General features: G+C 53.0%; 1 protein-coding gene and 3 pseudogenes across 1 annotated transcript; 3 read left to right on the forward strand and 1 right to left on the reverse strand.

Moving 5' to 3' along the window:
• Nucleotides 1-2,338: 2,338 nt before the first annotated feature.
• Nucleotides 2,339-3,128, forward strand: LOC148773550 (melanoma-associated antigen 9-like; annotated as a pseudogene).
• A 4,886-nt stretch (nucleotides 3,129-8,014) lies between these two features.
• LOC129564106 (heat shock transcription factor, X-linked member 3-like) lies at nucleotides 8,015-9,207 on the forward strand. Its single transcript, XM_088834333.1, has 3 exons — nucleotides 8,015-8,230; nucleotides 8,627-8,809; nucleotides 8,902-9,207. Exons 1-3 carry the CDS (start codon nucleotides 8,015-8,017, stop codon nucleotides 9,205-9,207), a joined length of 705 nt encoding a protein of 234 aa, XP_088690459.1.
• A 1,174-nt stretch (nucleotides 9,208-10,381) lies between these two features.
• Nucleotides 10,382-11,485, reverse strand: LOC129564107 (protein EOLA1 pseudogene; annotated as a pseudogene).
• A 5,291-nt stretch (nucleotides 11,486-16,776) lies between these two features.
• On the forward strand, nucleotides 16,777-17,557 carry LOC129564209 (melanoma-associated antigen 10-like; annotated as a pseudogene).
• Nucleotides 17,558-19,446: the final 1,889 nt, after the last annotated feature.

Below are 19,446 nucleotides of genomic sequence, written 5' to 3' on the forward strand. Positions count from 1 at the left end.
CTCTCCCCACTCATGCCCCATCCCTTATGTCAGGACCCAAGTCTCTCTGAGACCCGGGTCACAGGAAGTCCACTCCCTATACTAGAACCAGTCTGAAATCCAGATATTAGGAAGTCAGCCACCTGTACCATGTCCCCAGTCTCTCTGAGACCCGGGTGTCAGGAAATGCAGCATGTGTTCATCTCTCTCAGAGCCCACTCTGCTCTGGGGTCTAGAGTCCCCTCAGTGTCCTAACCTTGACCAACAAAAGAACTAAGATCCTCCCCTCTGCCCATCTGAGGCCCTGCCCCTTCTGACAGTTGCCTAATGTCTTTGAGACATGGATGCGGAAGTCAGAACAGGCTGCCAATTGCTCATCCCACCACTAGGGTCGCCCAGGGATGACAGCAGGGGTAGGTATCTGTAGGGTTCCTTATATCCTCCCTAAGGGACCTCATCTTGAGCCCTTGCAGATCCAGGGATGCCCCTAGTGTTGACCTGAGGCGGAACCGTCACATCAAGGCTCCGGGAGCACAGAGGATGGATGAGCACATGCTGCATTTCCTGATACCAGGTCTCAGAGAAACTGGGGACCTGGGAAATTGGGCGTGTCCTCAGGTGAGCAGAGGGAAGAAGCCCAGCTCCTCCAGAGTTTCCATTTGAGGACTCTGAGGGAGGACTGAGGGGACCCTGAACCCCAATCAGAGGAGACCTCAGAGAAGCCTGTAGCTGCTGTTAGTCCTTGGCGGCCGTGGGGTAGGATAAGCCCAACGTGCGTGGTCTCAATTCCTGACATCGGGATCTCAGACTGGAGACCTTGCATATGGGGTGGGGCCTCAGTTGGGCCGATTCCCAAGTCCTGTGGGGTGTCAGGTTGAGGACCTTGAAGAGGAACTAGAGGACCCTGAACACGAATCAGAGGAGACCTCAGAGAAGCCCATCTCTGTTGTCAGTCCAGGGCAACCATAGGGATAGGATGAGGGCAGCAGGCATGGTCTGAGTTCCTGACATCCGAGTCTTGGAGAGACTGGGGCCGAGGTATAAGGGGTGGGGCTTCAGCTGGGGAGATGTGAGCATCCCAGGTCCTGCCTGGAGGCAAGATGAGGTGCCTGAAGGAGGACTGAGGGGACCCTGCGTGTGGACCGACAGAACCCCACAGATTTCCGCCCCTGTAGTCATGCCTGGGAGACCTTGGGGTGAGAAGAGCACACTAGGCATGTCTACCTTCCTCACATGAGGGTCTCAGAGAGACTGGGGATCTCATGAAAGATGTGGGGTCTCAAAATGGTCGACAGGACATTCCCCGGTCCTGCCTGGAGTCCAGGCTCCATGCGAGGAAGGACGTAGGTGGTTAAACCCCAACAGGTAGGGATTTGGCCCTTGCAGGATGGTCTTGGAGGGTTGAGAGTAGGGTGCACAGGGTGAGCAGTTTCTTGACCTCTGACTTAGGGACCTTGGGAGGTAAAGTTTTCGGGTGGAGCCTAGAGGCTTCAGGTCGGCAGAGGCTGGAAACCCTAACCCCGAGGGAGGACTGAGCAGACCCCCGCCCCTGTGGTCAGTGCTGGGAGCCCAGGCAGGGCATGAGGGGGACCTGAGGACTGAGCATCTCCCCATCCTAGGACCCGCGGGGGGCCCTTGGCAGGTGCGATTACATGTGGGCCCCTCAGTGCTTTCTGTTCAGGCTCAGGTCTTGTTCTGAGTTTCCCTGTATGCCTCCAAAGAGGAGGGTCCAGGCCGTGCCAGAGGGGGAAAGGTGGTGAGCACTACAAGGGCGCCCCAGGGGACCTCCCACCACACAACCAGATGTACTCACTGAGTCCACCCCTCTTACCATCACAGAAGGCCCAGGGCTGTGCCACAGTATAGCCCCTAGATGTTCCCTCCATTTCTAGCACAGGAACTCCAGGAACCAGGAGGCAAAGGCAGAGGTCTGAAGCCTGTGTCCTGAGTTGAGAGAGCAGAGGAAGTCCAGGCAGTATCAGGAGTCAAGGTGAGAGGTTGCCCTGAGTGTGTACTAGAGGCTCCCCATCCCAGAACAGAGTGGGGTCCAAGAAAGCCCTAATCCTCCCCCACCTTGTCAGCACCAGAGATCTCAGGCTGTGCTGACTGCACCCTGGGAGCCACCACATTTCCTCCTTTGGGTAGCCAGTGGACTGGCCTTCCAGGAGGAGCACCCCTTGAGGTCTGATAGCACCCCTCAAGAGAAGACCTATAAGTGGACGTGTCAGACCACCCAGGATGCGTTTCTCATCCGAGGCTGCTCACACGCCCTCTCGCCCCATAGTACCGTGGTTCCCATCCATACCTCTGCCTCACTTCCGTGTCTTGTTTGATCCCAGGCATCAAGCTTGTGGTCAAGATGAGTGAGCTGAGCAAGCCCAAAGAAGACCTTCAGGACCCAGGCGAGGCCCAGGATCCAATGGAGGCACAGCTCTTGGAGGCTGAGTGAGGGGAGGCCACATCCCACTTGGCCTCCTACCACCCAGCATCCTCCTCCACTCCTGTGGAGGCCTTGCCCCAAGAAATTCTGAATAAGATGATGGCTAACCTGATGAAGTTCCTGCTCCTCACGTATCGAGCCAAGGAGCTGACCTCCCAGGCAGAAATGCTGAAGAAGGTCTTCAAGGATAAACAGGAGCACTTCCCAGTGGTTTTCAGCCAAGCCTTAAAATGAATGCAGCTGGACTTTGGCATGGAAGTGAAGGAGGTAGATGCCAGGCAGCACATCAACGTCATGGTGCCCACCCTGGGCCTCAACTGCATGAGATGCAGAGTGGCGGGCAGGGCCTGCTCAAGGCCGGCCTCCTGGTGCTGGTGCTCAGCCTCATCATATGGAATGCAGACTGTGCGCCTGAGGAGGTCTGGGGAAGCACTCAGCAGGATGGGGGTTTATGTTGGGAGTGAGCACTGCGTCTTTGGGGAGTCCAGTGAGCTGCTGACCCAAATGTGGGTGCGGGAGGGGTACCTGGAATACTGACAGGTGCCTGACAGTCACCCTGCCCACTCTGAGTTCCTGTGGGGTCCCCAGGCCTATGCGGAGACCAGCAAGTGGCAAGCCATGGCATTTCTGCTCAGGGTCAAACAAAGGGCTTTGAGGGTCTTCGTACTCATCTACAGAGGCTGCAAGGGAGGAGGATGAGGCATCCTGAGCCAGAGCATCATCCAGGTGATCCTTCCCTCTGTGACTGAAGAAGGAGCGGCCAGCCTTCTCAGAAGTGCTGGCTCAGGCCAGTTGGGGAAACTGGTGTATAGCATCTTTGGGTTCCTGTTCTCTATGGTGACATGGAGATTCATCTGTTTTCCTCAGAGAACTTTCAAACGTTGACTGTTGTCATAGAAGGCTAAATAAACTTCAGTGTCTTAACTTTGTGAATGATGTGATCACAGTGTGTTTGTACTTATCCAGTTCGAAAACAAGAGTTTTGTTGTTTTGTAAAAGAGATTGGAAACTCTTCCATTGTGTTTTGTGGTCCTGAACAGGATGCAATGGAATTGGAATTAGAACTGTTTTGGAAAAGTGAGCTTACTTAGCAGTAATATTGATGGGGGAAGAATTAGATGATAAAAGCAATCGTAGTGAAATCATGGTTCTGTCCTTCTTGTGTGTCATTTTCAAAAACTACATTATCTCTGTTTCTTTGGATTTGCCTGGGTTATTTTAGGAAGTAACAGATAACTAATTGAGCCCCCCGCTCACTGGCTCATGTATCTCGAAGACCTTTATGGAGCCTCTGCTCTGTGAAATGCTGTGTTAGCAGTGGGGACACTAGGAGAAACAGGACACTCCCACACCTAGAGCGATGGTCTAGGAGCTGCTGTCACATGAGGAAGGTGGAAAGACATCCCCTAGTCGCAATGAACCATGCAACACAGGGCGGGGTGGTGGGGTTACAGGAGGAGCGTTGGAGTGTCGGCACCTGAGCCAGGGTGGTTTGGGGCTTTGGAAAGCTGGGTTCCTTCTGTGGAAGGTGATCATGATGAGGCTGGGTGGTGGCAGCCCTCAGACGTGCAGACAGTGTGTCTTGGGGGTGATGGGAAATTGTGAAATGGATCATTGCTGTGAAGTGTCCTTTTGTGTCTTGCATAAAGTCCAGAGAGATCTCTTTCTTGGGCAGGAAGGAAGGGGCCCTGGCTCTTGTCGCATTGCTGTTGATCACAGGGCCAAATGAGGTGTTTTCATACCCCATATCTGCTAGGAATTCTGCAGAACTTGGTCGCACTCCCTTGAAGTGGTGCCCAAGAAATCAATGAAACTACCCTCTTTTTCCTGGTCCAGGGGATCCGGATGATAAGGTGTTAATTAGCTTTACATTATCTTGATTGTGTTTGCCCACCGAAATCAAGAAATCAACCTTTGTTGCAGCTGCAATGAAGGAAAATAACAGTTTGGATGGAAGACAAGCTGAGGCAGAGGCCGAGAGTGATTCTTGCTTCTATTTCCTATAGCATCTTGGGTCCTGCTGGAACACTCCTCTACACCCAAATTTAACAGGCCCTCTAACTGGAAATGGGTCTTAACAGGTAGCTAAAATGATGAAGAATCTGCTTGCATTGTGGAAGACCTGGTTTCGACCCCTGGGTCAGGAAGATTGCCGGGAGAAGGGCATGGTGACCCACTCCAGTATTCTTGCCTGGAGAATTCCACGGACAGAGGAGACTGGTTGGCTACAGTCCATGGAATTGCAAAGAGTCAGACATGACTGAGCGACAGACACTATGGTCCACTATGGTCTAAGTAGAAAAGTTTCTTAGTTTTGTTTATGAAACATCCTGTTTGGCTGGTTAGCTATTCCACGTCCTATTGAGGATCATATTCTCTGATATGCCTGGACCACAAAAGAGCCTCCACAGTGGAGAGTGGAGGAATGTTTGGTGGCAAAAATGTGCGAGATTCCCATCCTGTCATCACAGTGCCAACAGATTCCAGGCCCTGCGAGCTCTGTACTGTCCCTCAGGCCCATCCTTCAATGCAACACACGGGGCTCCACACACCCGCTCGCCTCCCAGATGAAGAACTGAGGCCACAGGGCTTGGGCATCTTCCCAAGACCATCTGCTAGTTAGGGCCTGGGTGGGCTCAGAGGCCTGATCTCATTTCCTCTGGAGTCCCTGCCCTTCCCACCCACCCCATGCAATGGTCCATCCTTCTGAATTCCCACGCCATCCTCTTCTCAGTACTACACGATACCTCTGAGGTGACAAAATGCAGGCCTGTGGAAGGAAGGGGACAAGGAGAATAAGAAACACTATGGAGTTGCTGTTTGCTTGGCTGAGAACTGACTCTGCTGGGGGACAGTGTCTCTGTCCAGTGCCAGTGCCTCCATGTGAGGGTGGCTCCCTGTCTCTGCTGATGCCATAGTTCTACCTGCTCAACTGAACCTGCCAGGCTGACCAGCTCCTCACTGAGCAGGAAGGAGGGACAGCCTGATTGTATGGCCCCAGTGCCCACTAGGATAAGGGCCTTCAGGAGCATCCTCTGATACGGGAGCGCAGGAAACACAGGCAGACCTCTGAGGCTCCAGGTCTCTCCAGCTGCAGTGAGAGAGGGGAGAAGCTGCAGGGCCTCTGTTCTGGGGACTCCGGGCATGGACACCAAGAACAGGGGCAGGAGAGCTAGGCTGAGAAGGGCAGGCCTTTGACGTCATGAGAGCTTGTGTGTGCACAATGCACGTGTCCCAAGCACCAGCTGATGAAGACTCCTTGGTGACCTGCGAACCCACTGTCAGGCCCTGGGTGGTGCCTGGAGGATGGGGACCAGAAACCACAGCTCCCTCAGGACCCAGGGGCGAGGAGAGGCCCCGAGTGGAATGGGTGGGGGCAGGAAAAGCCACCTAGCCAAGCTGCCCACAGATACCATTCTTTGGTCCCCTTCGGAGGAACAACCAGCAGCCTCCACAGCAGCCTCCACCAACAAGCACAGCCTCCAGGGTCATGTTCCAGTCAGATGAACCGACCTGAAGAAATGCCTTGTCAACGTTATGAGCGCAAAGGCAAAGGAGCAAGCCCAAGTCAAGGCCTGCAAGCTCCATTCTGGCTACCAGTCCTCAGGCCAAAATGCCCTGGGAGAGCCTCTTCCACACCTTCTTAGTTATCCTCTTTCAGACACCAGGTTGTGGCCCTCACACAGGGCAAATGACTGCTGAGTGGCAGAACTAAGGGGACACTGTCCCTAGGGACACAGTGCCCTAGGGTCCTCACACATTGGCGTTTCAAAGGTGCTGGTCTGTCCCCTACATGGTGATTTTGAAGAACAGTGGCCCACAAATGTCAGAGAACACACATCTCCAAATCCACTGCCCTATCATCCATGTGCAGTGAAGACAGGTGACTCTCACTTGGGTTTCATCCAGTCCCACACCCAGACTCTCATCCATTTTCAAATACAGGTAGACAGGGGCGTCCTTTGGTCACATCTAGTTCAACAACTCAGAACTGTCCCTGGAAGTGAGTGTGTATAAAGGAGGCCCCTTGCAAAGCACCTAACTGGTGAACCAACAAAATCATTCAATGTACCAGCCATCTGGGTAAGGGAGAGGTCCCCAGTGGTGGTGGGGGAAGGGGCAAGGGCAGAGGTGGAGAAAGTCAGAGCTGGCCTCAGAGAGAACCAGTGAAATGCTTGTTTCCAACAGAACAGGCTGTACCTTGAGCCCCCAATTAAGTCCTTCAAAGGGCATGTAACCATCGGACACCCAAGTTGGACATGAGAGGACAGGACTGGGGATAGCAGAAGCCAAACCACCCCATTTACAAAAGGAAACAGGGATTTTGAGTCAGCTTCCAGGGAGTCTGAATCAAAGTCTGAGACTCTGAGAAGGGAGCAGGGAAAGCACACACCCAGGTGTTCCCAAGGTGAGCCATGAGAGTGGTCTTTGTAGGAAGAAATGGAAACTGAAGGCAACAACCTGTAATGTTCAGTGGGATGACTTCTGGGGGTGGGCAGAATTAAGGAGGCTGCAAATTCAGCAGAGCACCTGGCTGTGCCCTCCCACACAGCATCGTGTGGAGTCTGTGTCACAGGTGCTTGGGGAACAGTCAAGTGGTACGTGAGGTCGGTCTCACTGTGCTTGAGCACAGCCTATTCTTGGGAGAGCTCGACCTCGGGGCTGCTGGGGGCAGGACAACAGGACTCTGACTTTGGGGCCATCTGAGCGGGACCTACCTACCAGCAGCACCATTCGGGAGAGACCAAAGCCAGAAAGAGGGGCAAGGAGACGGGGATGGGGGGGTTGGTGAGGGTATGGACCAATAACTCAAGCTAGGCCATTCAGCCCGCTATGGACCCGGTCTTCTGGGAGGGACAGTCGCCAGGAGCCCATCTGAACCCTGTGGTCTCTCTCAGTGGAAGCTGAGCCAGGGCTCACCAGGGCCTGGCCCTTAAGCAGAAGCCAGCCACAGGCCTACCCATTGGTAGGGAGGGAGGTGGAGCCAGGGGCACTTTTTTCAACCCATCTAGGGCCTGGTCCCTTGAAACTAATCAGCCTGGCATCAGATGAGCGGTTTTTCAGGCAACCTGAAACATGTTTTTCTGTACTTTCAGACAAGAAACAAGCTGGGGATCCCACCCCAGTTCACACACCCCTCCCCCACACTGGGTGCAGGGCTGCCTCTCCACATCACCTGTATAACACCATGAAACAATTAAGGGAGCTGTCCACTTAATTTGCTGCCAGATTCTAGAATCTCCAGAGATTATTTATGGGGCCCCCCGACCCTAGTCTGAGGCTCTTCTGCCCTGAACATTCACTGCTTGGGTAGAGAATGCTCATGAGCTAGTTGAAGTTCCAATGAGGCAAACACAGCCCCACTGGCCCCATCAACTGATCGGGAGCCCACAGTAGGAGACCCCCCATTCTTCCCCGATTCAAATGTGTATTCAAGGTAGGTGTATTCAGGCAAAGCAGGGTGACCAACCCGAGAGCCTACATCTGGGATCCCAAGACAAAACACTTCCCCTAGGGCCCAAACGCAGAAACAGCCAACAAGGAAGAGAACAACACTGTCCTCAGGCTGGCATTCCCATGAAGCTCTGGATAATCATGGAGGATGCGGCCTTCACCTCTGTGTGCTGGGATGACAAGGGAGACACAGTGGTCATCAAGGAAGATCTCTTGCAGGCAGAGGTCCTCCAAGGCAGAGGTGTGAACAGGATTTTGGAGAAAGACAGCATCCAGAGTTTCATCCGTGAACTGAACTTATATGGGTTCAGTAAAATCCATCCTTCAGGTAGCTCTCTGGGGAAAAAGAGGATGATGGTAAAGAAAAAAGCCCTTCCAGGGAGACTAGACTAGACGAGCCGAATGTGGGACGGCTTTCATTTCCCAGGAGAACATTTTTACTCATGAGAGGATGGTTAAGGAAAGAGAATAAAGCAGGGCCTTTTATGTTCCACAAATCCCCTTAGACAGGATCCACATGGGTGACTCCAGATCCTGAGAGGCCACTTGATGTCAGGGACCACCAGTAACACCTCAAGAGAGGCCGACACCAGGAGAGCTCTAGGGAGCACACTCACTAGGGCCTCATAACCTGCCAGGAATGAAGAGACCTTGTCTCCCTCCTTAGGGAAGACCAGGACTGTGGTGGGGAGGAGGGCAGTGAAGAATGACTGTTGTCCCCCACAGTGGCTAAAGTAATCCATTTCCTTTCAGATCTATCACAGCTCCAACTTTAAGAGAGACAAGCCTCTCTTCCTGCAGAACATCCGGACGAAAGGCAACCCCATAACCACTGTTCAGCCCGCTGCCAGCACAACAATAACTCCAAAGAGAATGAAGCGAGTGTTGACAACCAGACACTCTCCTCGACTACATCACAACGATTCCACCCAAGAGGTTGACAAAAAGGCCTAGAATGGAACCCCAGCTGTTCACGGAACCCACGGGCAGCACTCTTTTCTGTTCTGTGGCCTCTGGTTTATGGGCAGTGTAGCCGTGCAGGCCGGGGCAAACCATCTTCCCAGCGAACAGGGCAGTGGAGATGGTACATCCAGAAATGCCACATCTGTATCCCCAGCTACTGCTGGAAGGAACACTGCAGTCTGCTCGAGAGCCTCCCAGAGTACCCAGGTTATGGTTCGGTGATTATTATGTACAGCACCTATTATTCCATCGTGAAGGTGGCCATTTCAGTTGTGGCCCCAGATGAGGCCCCTGAGGTGGAAGAGGAGCAGGAGTCCTCAGATTACAAGTGTGCCCTCTGTGGGAAGTTCAAGGACAACCCAAGTCCCTGAGCTGCCAGACCCCCAGGGACACTCAAAAGCACTCTCTTATAATAAAAAATCTATTTCTGGCTCTAAAACAGTAAAGAAAAACTTCACTGGAGTAAATAAAGAATTCAACAAGAACTTTGAGTCTGTGTTCTTTCTATCTGTCCATGCTATTCACACACGGCACTGGACGAGCCACATGAGGCTGGAAGCCCATGCCCCAGGCAAGCTTCGGTCCAGTCCTCATGGTCCATTTTCATCTGAAGCAGCAGCATTTCACACGCTCGGCCAAGGGTCTGACCCACAAGTTGAGCACTGAAGCGAGCCCAGGACAGGCTGGTCACAGTGCCTTGCCTGCCACTCAGCAGACAGCCCAGTCGGGTTCCTGAATTTTGGTGTGTCACCTTCCATGAGTCATGCACCCTGAAGCAGAAAGGCCTCCTCCTGTGTCCCCCGATGATGCCATTAGCTTCTGATCAATATCTGAGAGAATCCCCAGCTCCCAATCCAGGGGCTTCCCCAAGAGGTCTATTGGAAAGTAGGGTGACACCACCAGCCAAAGGCCTTGCAAACAATGACTCAAACCCAAAGACAAGTACAAGGTTTCCACAAGGTGAACACTAGCCCTTGTCGTTCTGAGCTCACAACTGTATTTAGGAGCCTATCTTTGGACGTGGAATAGCCAGGCACCACGTCCAACACACACACACACTTTGTGAGTCAAGGGACACTTTTCAGCTGGGCAAGGGTCACCTGCAAGGACAAACCATGGCCTGTTTCTAGGCCTGCGGGCCTCTCCACATACCAAAGGCCTTGCTGGCTGCTGATGCTCAGCCCAGCTCCTGGCCCTTCCCCATCACCCGCTGGAAACTGTTCCAACATTGTGGAGTTTGGAGCAGAACATAGAGGGAAAAACACTAACCGGTTTCTTAACAACACATTCACAACCACCCAGACCCAGCAGGTCCACAACGAGTGGCGATGCCACTTTTTCATAAAGGTCAAAGTCCCAGAGACTATCGCTGAGTCCAGAGCAGCAACACACAATGGGAGTCCTGGGCCCGGCCCTGCACCAAGATGGCAGCCCACTGCCAGTCGGGGCCAATTCAGACTGAACCAGGTGAGCATGTCCAGGGCACGGTGGCGACTGGACAGTGTCACCATGAGCTGGTCTCTTGGTCACCTTCCACTTGAGAGCCTAGTCTGAACAGGCCTTCTGCCCAAAGGGGATTAGGTGCTCGAGGATGTCCACCTGGAAGACGTCCTTCCAGGCCTTCCCTGGGGCGGGCTGTAGCAGCCAGCGGGGGTTGGCGAGTACAGTATGTACTTCTGTTGCAGGTCAGACAGCAAGGCTTGATTCTGCAGCTTCTACACCTTGTCAAGACCTAGGTTTTCTGGGCACAGCAAAGTGACCCCAATATCCACGAGACCTGCGTGCAGACAGGACACAGAAGGAGAACAAGGTGATTCAAAGTCACGCCTGCTAGAGACTAAGACCACATTACAGAAGGGAACCTGGGTGAACTGGATCCTCTGTCTGAGCATTTCAGTGGGCTCACCTCGGCAAAGGGAATTCAGGGTGAGTCCAAGTGAGGGAGGGAGAAAAATGAAAGGGAGAGGCCTGGTGCTCCAGGAACTCACCAGGACAGGATTAGCTCTCAGTCTGACCACTGCAGGTCACAAGGTCAGAGCAGGAGGGCCCTGGAGGGGAGCCTGCGGACATCAGGTCCCCAGGTGATTCACCAGCAGACAGCTGTTACTATGGGGCCTCAACCCTGGGGAGTCAGGGGATTTGCTCTGGCTCTGCTGCAGGCAGTGGGGATCGGGAGCCCAGGCTGGGTGCTGTGGGGCCTCTCATGTTTTCTGCCGGGCACACACACATATGTACATGCATAGAGACAAGTGCCACATGCAGACCTGGATCTGGGCTGGGCTCATCCACAGCCTCTGCTCCAGCAGCTCCAACCAGACCACGTCCTCCCAGTCTGGTGCCTGATGTGGACGGCCAGGGTACAGTGCCAGATCCGCATAGCAAGGGCCACCCCCGCGTTTCTAGGTTCTTGACATCGTTTAAGAAGAAACCTGGATAAGATTTTCAGAAGGACAGACAGCTGAACTTCTTCTCCCACGGCTCCCAGGGCCTCACGTGGCTGTGGAAACACAGATCCACAAAGTCCAGGAGCCTGACACAGCAGCCTCCAAGCTCAGCCCTGTACCCGACATCAGCCCCACATGTCCGAGCATCCTCCAAGCTTGCTGACATAGAGGAGAGGGTCACAGAGGGCTGGCTCTGTCCATCCATCTCCACACTGTCTGTAGACAGAGGTTGGCGAACCAGAGGACCCGTCCATCACATGCAGTCTGTGGGGAGGTCAGGAAGGAAGGCAGGACAGTGGGAGAGAGGCATGAGGTGAGTTTGAAGACAGAGGGAGTATAAACCCTGCGAGCACTTAAGAGGGAGGACGGGTCCCCTGGCTTCACAGCCCAGTGGCTGGGCTCTGGTCCTCTCCCAGCACAGACAGGTACAGTCCTGGGCTTGGTTTCCCCCAGCCCTGGGCCCCACCACAACCCTTAGCTCCCTGGCCCCATCACTGCCCATGCTCTGCAGATCCTCCAGCTTAGCCCAGGGATGCTGAGCACAGATCTGTGCTAACCAATCTGGCCTTGACCCTGGGACTGCCCTGGACTTCAGGCACCCTGCCAGGTGTCTTCCCCAGGTGTCTTCACCTTTGGGAGCCTCCTTCCTCGCAGCCCTTCCCACACCATGGCCTCCACTGTCAGCAGATGCACTGGCTCCTGCCCAGAGCCTAGAGAAAGAACAGAGACCAGAAACCACTGGGATTGATGTGTTCTTACCAGGTGCTGGGTTGGCTCCATGCAATGATCACAGAATTCAAACCTCAAATAACATGCTAGGTTACTGTCATCTTGTTCAACTGCTGAGGAGGAGCCGAGGGATAGAGAGATAGCCCATGACTGTAGGGGACATGACCATATGTACCTCCATTCTCACTTCTTTCCTTGTACCTGGTTGGGGTTCCCTGTTTACTGTAAGGGGCTTGATGAAGAGGAGCAGAGCTGTGGTTCTGAACCTCAGCATCATCTCAGTACCTTGCAGGTAGCCTCCATTTCCATGTGTCTGTGAGGATGGGGACAAAGTCCCAGAGGCACCCAGCTCATTGCCTTCCGTGCCTTTCCTTCCCCGAACACAGCAGAACCACAGTTCTCATAGGCCCACAAGGCCTCACCTGATCTGGCATCTACCCTAGTGGTCTGCTCTCTTCAGCCCTGGATTCAGCCCCAGTAGCTATGAAGGCCATCCTTCATATGGATGGAACAAACATTCCAGTGTGTTCCTACCTCAGAGCCTTTGTAGGGTGTGAGGAGTCACATCACGTCCCCTCAGAGTCAGGTGCTGGTGTCTCAATCTCAAGTACCTCGGCGTGACCTTACAGACAAAGGAAAAGTCTTCTCAGATCTGACGATGATCAGGTGAGCTCATTAGAATGGAACCTCCTCTAACAGGATGGCTGTCGCCATACAAAGGACACATTTAGAGACAGACAGACACAGAGGCGAACTCCGGGTGAAGAGGAAGGTGGAGTTCTCCAAGCACAGACAGGCCTACCACGGCCAGGAAAGCCCCAGAAGTAAGAGGGGAGATATGGGACAGACTCTTCACATCTGTCATGAGAACCAACGTCAGTCGACACCTTGACCTCAGTTGTTGGCCTCCTGAACCAACACGAGTTGTAGTTTGAGCTACCCAGCCTGTGTGACCCTGACACAAAATCCTTTCTCCAAAGACCCATTCTTCGAAGATGACATAGATGTCCAAGAGGCACAATGAAAGAAGCTCAACATAAGGTCTTAATTATTAGACAAATACAAATCAACACTCCAATGAAGTATCACCTTACACTGGTCAGAATGACCGTCATCAATCAAATTTATGAAGAATAAATGCGAGAGAGGGTGCAGAGAAAATGTGAACCTTTTACACAGTTGATGAAATTTAAATTGGTACAGTCAATAGGGAGAACAGTATGGAAGATCCTTAAACAACTACAAACAGAATTACCAGATGATCCAGCAATCCCACTCCTAAATATATACCTGCAAAAGACAGAAACTCTAATATGAAAAGATACGTGCACCCCAATGTTCATTGCAGCACTATCTACAGCAGACAAATATGGTAGAAACCCAAATGTTTATCAACAGATGACTGGATAAAGAAGATGTGGTTTGCGCCTGTGTGTGCATGAGCGCACGCAAACACACACACACACACACACACACACACACACACACACACACGCAGGCATACTGCTCAAACATGACAAATAATGAAGTAATACCATCTGTGGCAACACAGATGGATCTAGATTATCATATTAAGAGAAGGAAGTCACAAAGAGAAAGACAAGTATTCTATGGTATCACTTATATGTGGAATCTAAAAAGATGATACGAATGAAATTGTTTACAAAGCAGAAACAGACTCAGAGAACAAATTTATGGTTACCAAAGAGGAAAAGCAGGGGAAGCAATAAATTAGAAGTTTGAGATTAACAGATACACACGACTATGTATAAAATAGTACTACTGTGGTGCTGGGGAAGACTCTTGAGAGTCCCTTGGACAGCAAGGAGATCAAGCCAGTCCATCCTAAAGGAAATCAACCCTGAATATCCATTGGAAGGACTGATGCTAAAGCTGATGGGAAGAGCTGACTCACCTGGGCTCTGTCCTCTCTGCACCTGAGTCCCTTCTCTTCACACCAGGTCCCCAGTCTCTCAGATACTAGGACATCAGGAATTCAGAACAGGTCTAGTGTGCTCTTCTCACCCCAGTGGCTCCCAGGGCCGATGACAGGGACGGGAATCTGGGGTCTGTTCAGTCCTCCTCAGGGACCTCACTTTGTGTCTGGGTAGGACTTCTGATTCTCTCTCCTCCCTTACTAAGCCTCCAGCCCTTATACCAGGACTCCACTCTCTCGGAGACCCAGATGTCAGGACGTCCCCTCTCTATACCAGCACCCCAGTCTGAACATTGTATGTTAGGAAGTCAGCCGCCTATATAAGGTCCCCAGTCTCTCAGGGTCCTGCTGCTGCTGCTGCTGCTAAGTCGCTTCAGCTGTGTCCGACTCTGTGCTACACCATAGACAGCAGGCCACCAGGCTCCCCCATCCGTGGGATTCTCCAGGTAAGAACACTGGAGTGGTTTGCCATTTCCTTCTCCAGTGCATGAAAGTGGAAAGTGAAAGTGAAGTTGCTCAGTCGTGTCCAACTCTTAGCAACCAATGGACTACAGCCTACCAGGCTCTTCCGCCCATGGGATTTTCCAGGCAAGAGTACTGGAGTGGGGTCTCTGAGCCCTGGATGTCAAGAAATGCAGCATATTTTCATCTGCCCTATGTCCTCCGAGAGCCGACTTCTCCGGGGTCCAGTGTCCCCTCAGTCCTCCCTCAGGGTCCTCACCTTGACCCTCAAAAGAACTAAGATCTTCTCCTCTGACCATCTGAGGCCCTGCCCCTTCTAACAGTTGCCTAACATCTCTGAGATGCAGATGCGGAAGTCACAACAGGTTGCCAAGTGCTCATCCACCACCAGCGTGGCCCAGGGCTGACAGCAGGGGCAGGGATCTGTGGGGCTCCTTACAGCCTCCCTCAGGGACCTCATCTTGAGCCCTGGAAGATCCAGGGATGCCCTTAATGTTGACCCAAGGCAGGACTCTCACATCAAGGCTCAGGGAGCACAGAGGGTGGATGAGCACATGTTGCATTTCCTGACATCCAGGTCTCAGAGAAACGGGACCGGGGAAAAGGGGCGTGTCCTCAGGTGAGCAGAGAGGAGAACCCCGGTTCCTCCAGAGTTTCAAGTTGAGGACCCTGAGGGAGGACTGCGTGGACTCTGGACCCCAATCAGAGGAGACCTCAGAGAAGCCTGAAGCTGCTATTGGTCCATGGCAGCTGTGGAGCAGGATGAGCCCAACATGCCGTGGTTTCACATCCTTGTATCCGGATCTCAGACTGGAGACCTGATACTGGGGCTGACTTCCTGACATCCGGATCTCAGACTGGGGACCTTGCATATGGGGCGGGGCCTTAGGTGGCCCGATTCCTAGGCCTGGTGAGGTGTCAGGTTGAGGACCCTGAGGAGGAACTAGAGGACCCTGAACCCCAATCAGAGGACACCTCACAGAAGCTCATCTCTGTTGTCGGTCCAGGACAACTGTGGGGGTAGGATGAGCACAGCAGGCACGGTCTGACTTCCTGACATCCGGGTCTTGGAGAGACTGGGGCCCTGGTATAAGGGGCGGGGCTTCAGTTGGGGAGAGGCGAGAATCCCAGGTCCCGCCCGGAGGCAGGTGAGGTTCCTGAAGGAGGACTGAGGGGACCCTGCGTGAGGACCGACGGAGTCCCACAGATCCCTGCCCCTGTAGTCGGCCCTGGGAGCACACTCTCTGTGCCTTCCTTACATGCTGGTCTCAGAGAGACTGGGTATCTTATGAAAGCGGCGGGGTCTCAAAATGGCGGACGGGACAATCTCTGGTCCTGCCTGAAGTCCAGGCTGCATGCGAGGATGGACTGAGGCGGAAACACCCCAACAGGGAGGCAGGAATCCTGGCCTTTGTGGGGACTCTTGGAGGCCCTAGAATGGGGTGAGCAGTTTCTTAACCTCTGGCTTAGGGGCCTCGGGAGGTGAGGTTTTTTGGGCGGAGGGCAGAGGCTTCAGGTCGGCAGAGGCTGAACTTCCCACACCCGAGGGAGGACTAAGCAGACACCTGCACCTGTGGTCAGTGCTGGGAGGCCAGGCAGGGCGTGAGGATGAGCTGAGGACCGAGTATCTCCCCAGCCTAGGACCCACTGGAAGCCCCGGGCAGGTTTGGCCGCATGTGGATCCTCTCAGCGCTTTCTGTTCAGGCTGGGATCTTGTTCCGAATTTCCATGCAGGGCCCCAGAAGGGAGGGACCAAGTCATGCCAGGGGCAAGGTGAGCACTACAAGGGAGCCCTGAGGGAACCTCCCACCACACAACTGGGGGGACCTCAGAGTCCACGCCACATATTATCACGGAAGGCTCAGGGCTGTGCCGCAGGATACCCCCGAGCTGCCCCCTACCTTTTTCTTACAGGAGCTGCTGGAACCAGGAGGAGAAGGCAGAGGACTGAGGCTCATGTCCTGAGATCAGAGGGCAGAGGAGGTCCAGGCAATACCAGGAGTCAAGGTGAGGAGGGTACCGTTCGAGTGCACCAGGGGCTCCCCATCCCAGAACAGAGGGGACTGCACCAGGGCCTAATCCCACCACCTTGTCAGTTGTGGAAATCCTGGACTCTGCTGACTGCACCCTGGGGAGCCACCTCACTTCCTCCTTCTGGTAGCCAGGGGACTGGCTGCCCCGGAAGCTTGCCCCTTTGAGGTCTGAGAGCACCCCTCAAGAGGAGACCTGTAAGTTGCCTGTGTCTGTCCGCCGAGAGTGTGGTTCTTAACTAAGGCCATTCAAAGCCCCTCTCTCCTCCAGCCTGGCCTGTGTCACCCTGGCTGGATCCTGTCTGTGGTTTGATGGCAGGCATCACTCTCCTGGTCGACATGAGTGAGCTGAGCAAGTGCGAGGAAGATTTTCAGGAACCTGGCGATGCCCAGGGCCTGGTGAATGTGCAGCTCTTGGGGGCTGAGGCAGGGTTTGCTGCATCTGCCTCGGCCTCCTCCCCTACGGTGTCCTCTTTAACCACTGGGGAGTCCTTACCCAAGGAAGAGCTGAAGGGGTTGATAACTAGCCTAGTGAAGTTCCTGCTCCTCAAGTATCGAGCCAAGGAGCTGACCTCCCAGGCGGAAATACAGAATAAGGTCCTCAGGAATAACCAGGAGTACTTCCTGGAGGTCTTCAGCCAAGCCTCGCAGTGCCTGCAGCTGGTCTTCGGCGTGGAAGTGAAGGAGGTGGACCCCAGGGAGCACATATACAGCATGGCCCCCATCCTGGGCCTCACCTGCGATGCGATGCTGAGCAGTGGGCAGAGCATCCCCAAGGCCGGCCTCCTGGTGCTGGTCCTCAACCTGATCATGTGCCCCTGAGCAGAAGGTCTGGGGAGCACTCAGCAGATTGGGTGTGTGTGTCGGGAGTGTGCACTGTGTCTTTGGGGAGCCCAGGATGCTTCTGACCCACGCATGGGTGCAGGAGGGTTACCTGGAGTACCGGCAGGTGCCTTAGAGCCACCCTGCCTGTTATGAGTTCCTATGGGGTCCCTGGGCTTATGCGGAGACCAGCAAGTGGGAAATCATGGCATTTCTTCTCAGGGTCAATCAAAGGGCTTTGAGGGCCTTCCCACTGCAGTCTGCAGAGGCTGCAAGGGAGGAGGATGAGACGGCCTGAGCCAGAGCAGCATCCATGTGATCCTTCGCTGTGCGATTGAAGAGGGAACAGTCAGCCTTCTCAGAAGTGAGGGCCTGGGGCAGTTTGGGGAACCAGTGTATAGCTTCTTGGGTTCCTGTTCTGTACGATGACTTGGCGATTCACCTGTTTTCCTTGGAAAATTTTCAAACTTTGTTTGTTTTCATAGAAGGCTAAATAAACTTCAGTGTCTTAGCTTGGTGAATGATGCTGATCACAATGCATTTATGCTTACTCAGTTCATGAGGAAGAGTTTTGGTGTTTTGTAAAAGAGGTTGGAAACTCTCCCGTTGTGTTTTGAGGTACTGAACACGATGCAATGGAATTGGAATTAGGACTGGTTTGGAAAAGTGAGCTTACTTAGCAGTAATATTGACGATGGAAGAGATGATAAAAGCAACTGTAGTGAATTCATGGTTCTGTCCTTCTTGTGTGTCATTTTCAAAAAGTAAATAATGTCTTGTTCATTTGCCTGGGTTATTTAAGGAAGTAGCAGATAATTACTTGAGCCCCCTGCTCACTGTCTCATGTATTCCGAAGACCTTTATGGAGCCTCTCCTCTATGAAAGGCTGGGTTTGCAGTAGAGACACTAGGAGAATCCGGATACCCCCACACCTTGAGTGATGATCTAGGAGCCGTAGTCACACGAAGAAGGTGGAGAGAAGTCCCTTAGTTGCACTAAACCAATCAACATGAGGCGGAGTGGTCGGGCTCCTGGAGGAACGCTGAAATGTCCATATCTGAGCCAGGGCATTCTGGGGTTTTTGTAAGCTGGGTTCCTTCTGTGGGAGGTGATCGTGATGAGGCTGCATGGTGGCATCCCTTAGACTTGCAGAGAGTGTGTCTTGGGGGTGACAGGAACGTCTGAAATGGATCATTACTGTGAGGTATCGTTTTGCATCTTGGATAAAACACAGAGGATCTCTTTCTCGGGTAGGAAGGAAGGGGTCCTGACTGTTGTTGCATCGTTGTTGACCACAGGGGCAAAGGAGGTGTTTTCTACCACTGCCCCACCATCTGCTCGGAATCCTGGAGAAGAGCAAATGTTGGTTTGCAGTATGGCCCAGTATTCCCTGGGCTGGCCCTCTTCTCTCTGTCCTGGGAAAGCTGATTACCAAGTATATTGAAATGACCATTGATTTGGTCATGTGGACTTTATTTTGGCCACTTGTGAGCCTGCTCTAGATTTCAGAGGGATAAAATGATTGAAGAGAAACTTCTAAGCGGATAAATCCTGCTGGGTGACTGGATCCTGGGAACTTTGATTCCCAGCTGGGAAAGACACTATTCTGCACCCCTGAAACAAACACATGCACCCAACTTGAATAATATAACCTCTAAGAGGAAAATGCACAGAGCAGCAATTTTGACTGGTTTTTAAATTGTTTCCTATTGAGCTGCCAATTCTCTGAGGTGTCTTGAAAACAAAACGGTTTCCAGAGGAGAGAGGGACAGAGTCTGAGATCCAAATAACAAAATAAGTACTAGCCAGAAAAATGCAGCATCCACCAGCATCCCTGAGTTCAGGCAGGTTCAGAAGTGTGAAGGCAGCAGACACTCAGAGGTTAATGCTGTGCCTGGCATCAAATGACAGGAGCGAGTTCTGGGCCTAAGGAGGTGCTGAGGTCACTCACTAAAGTGGGGTGTGTGGGCAGGTGCAGGGGGCTGAAGGGGAAGCTCTCCCTGCTGAGTGCCAGAGAACAGTGGGAACAGAAGATGTGATTCTGTCCACATACGTGGCACCTGCCACATAGTCAGTGGACACTTGGAAATGGTGGAGAATTTCAAGACCCATGGGACCTGCTCAAACTATCTTCCCCAAACAAAGGAGATTTTGTCATTATAAATTCTAACCGCTGCTCTTTGTTGA

This window comes from Moschus berezovskii, chromosome X (genome assembly GCF_049115385.1).
Source record: "Moschus berezovskii isolate FMDL1 chromosome X, NW_MosBer_1.0, whole genome shotgun sequence".
NCBI lineage: Eukaryota > Metazoa > Chordata > Mammalia > Artiodactyla > Moschidae > Moschus > Moschus berezovskii.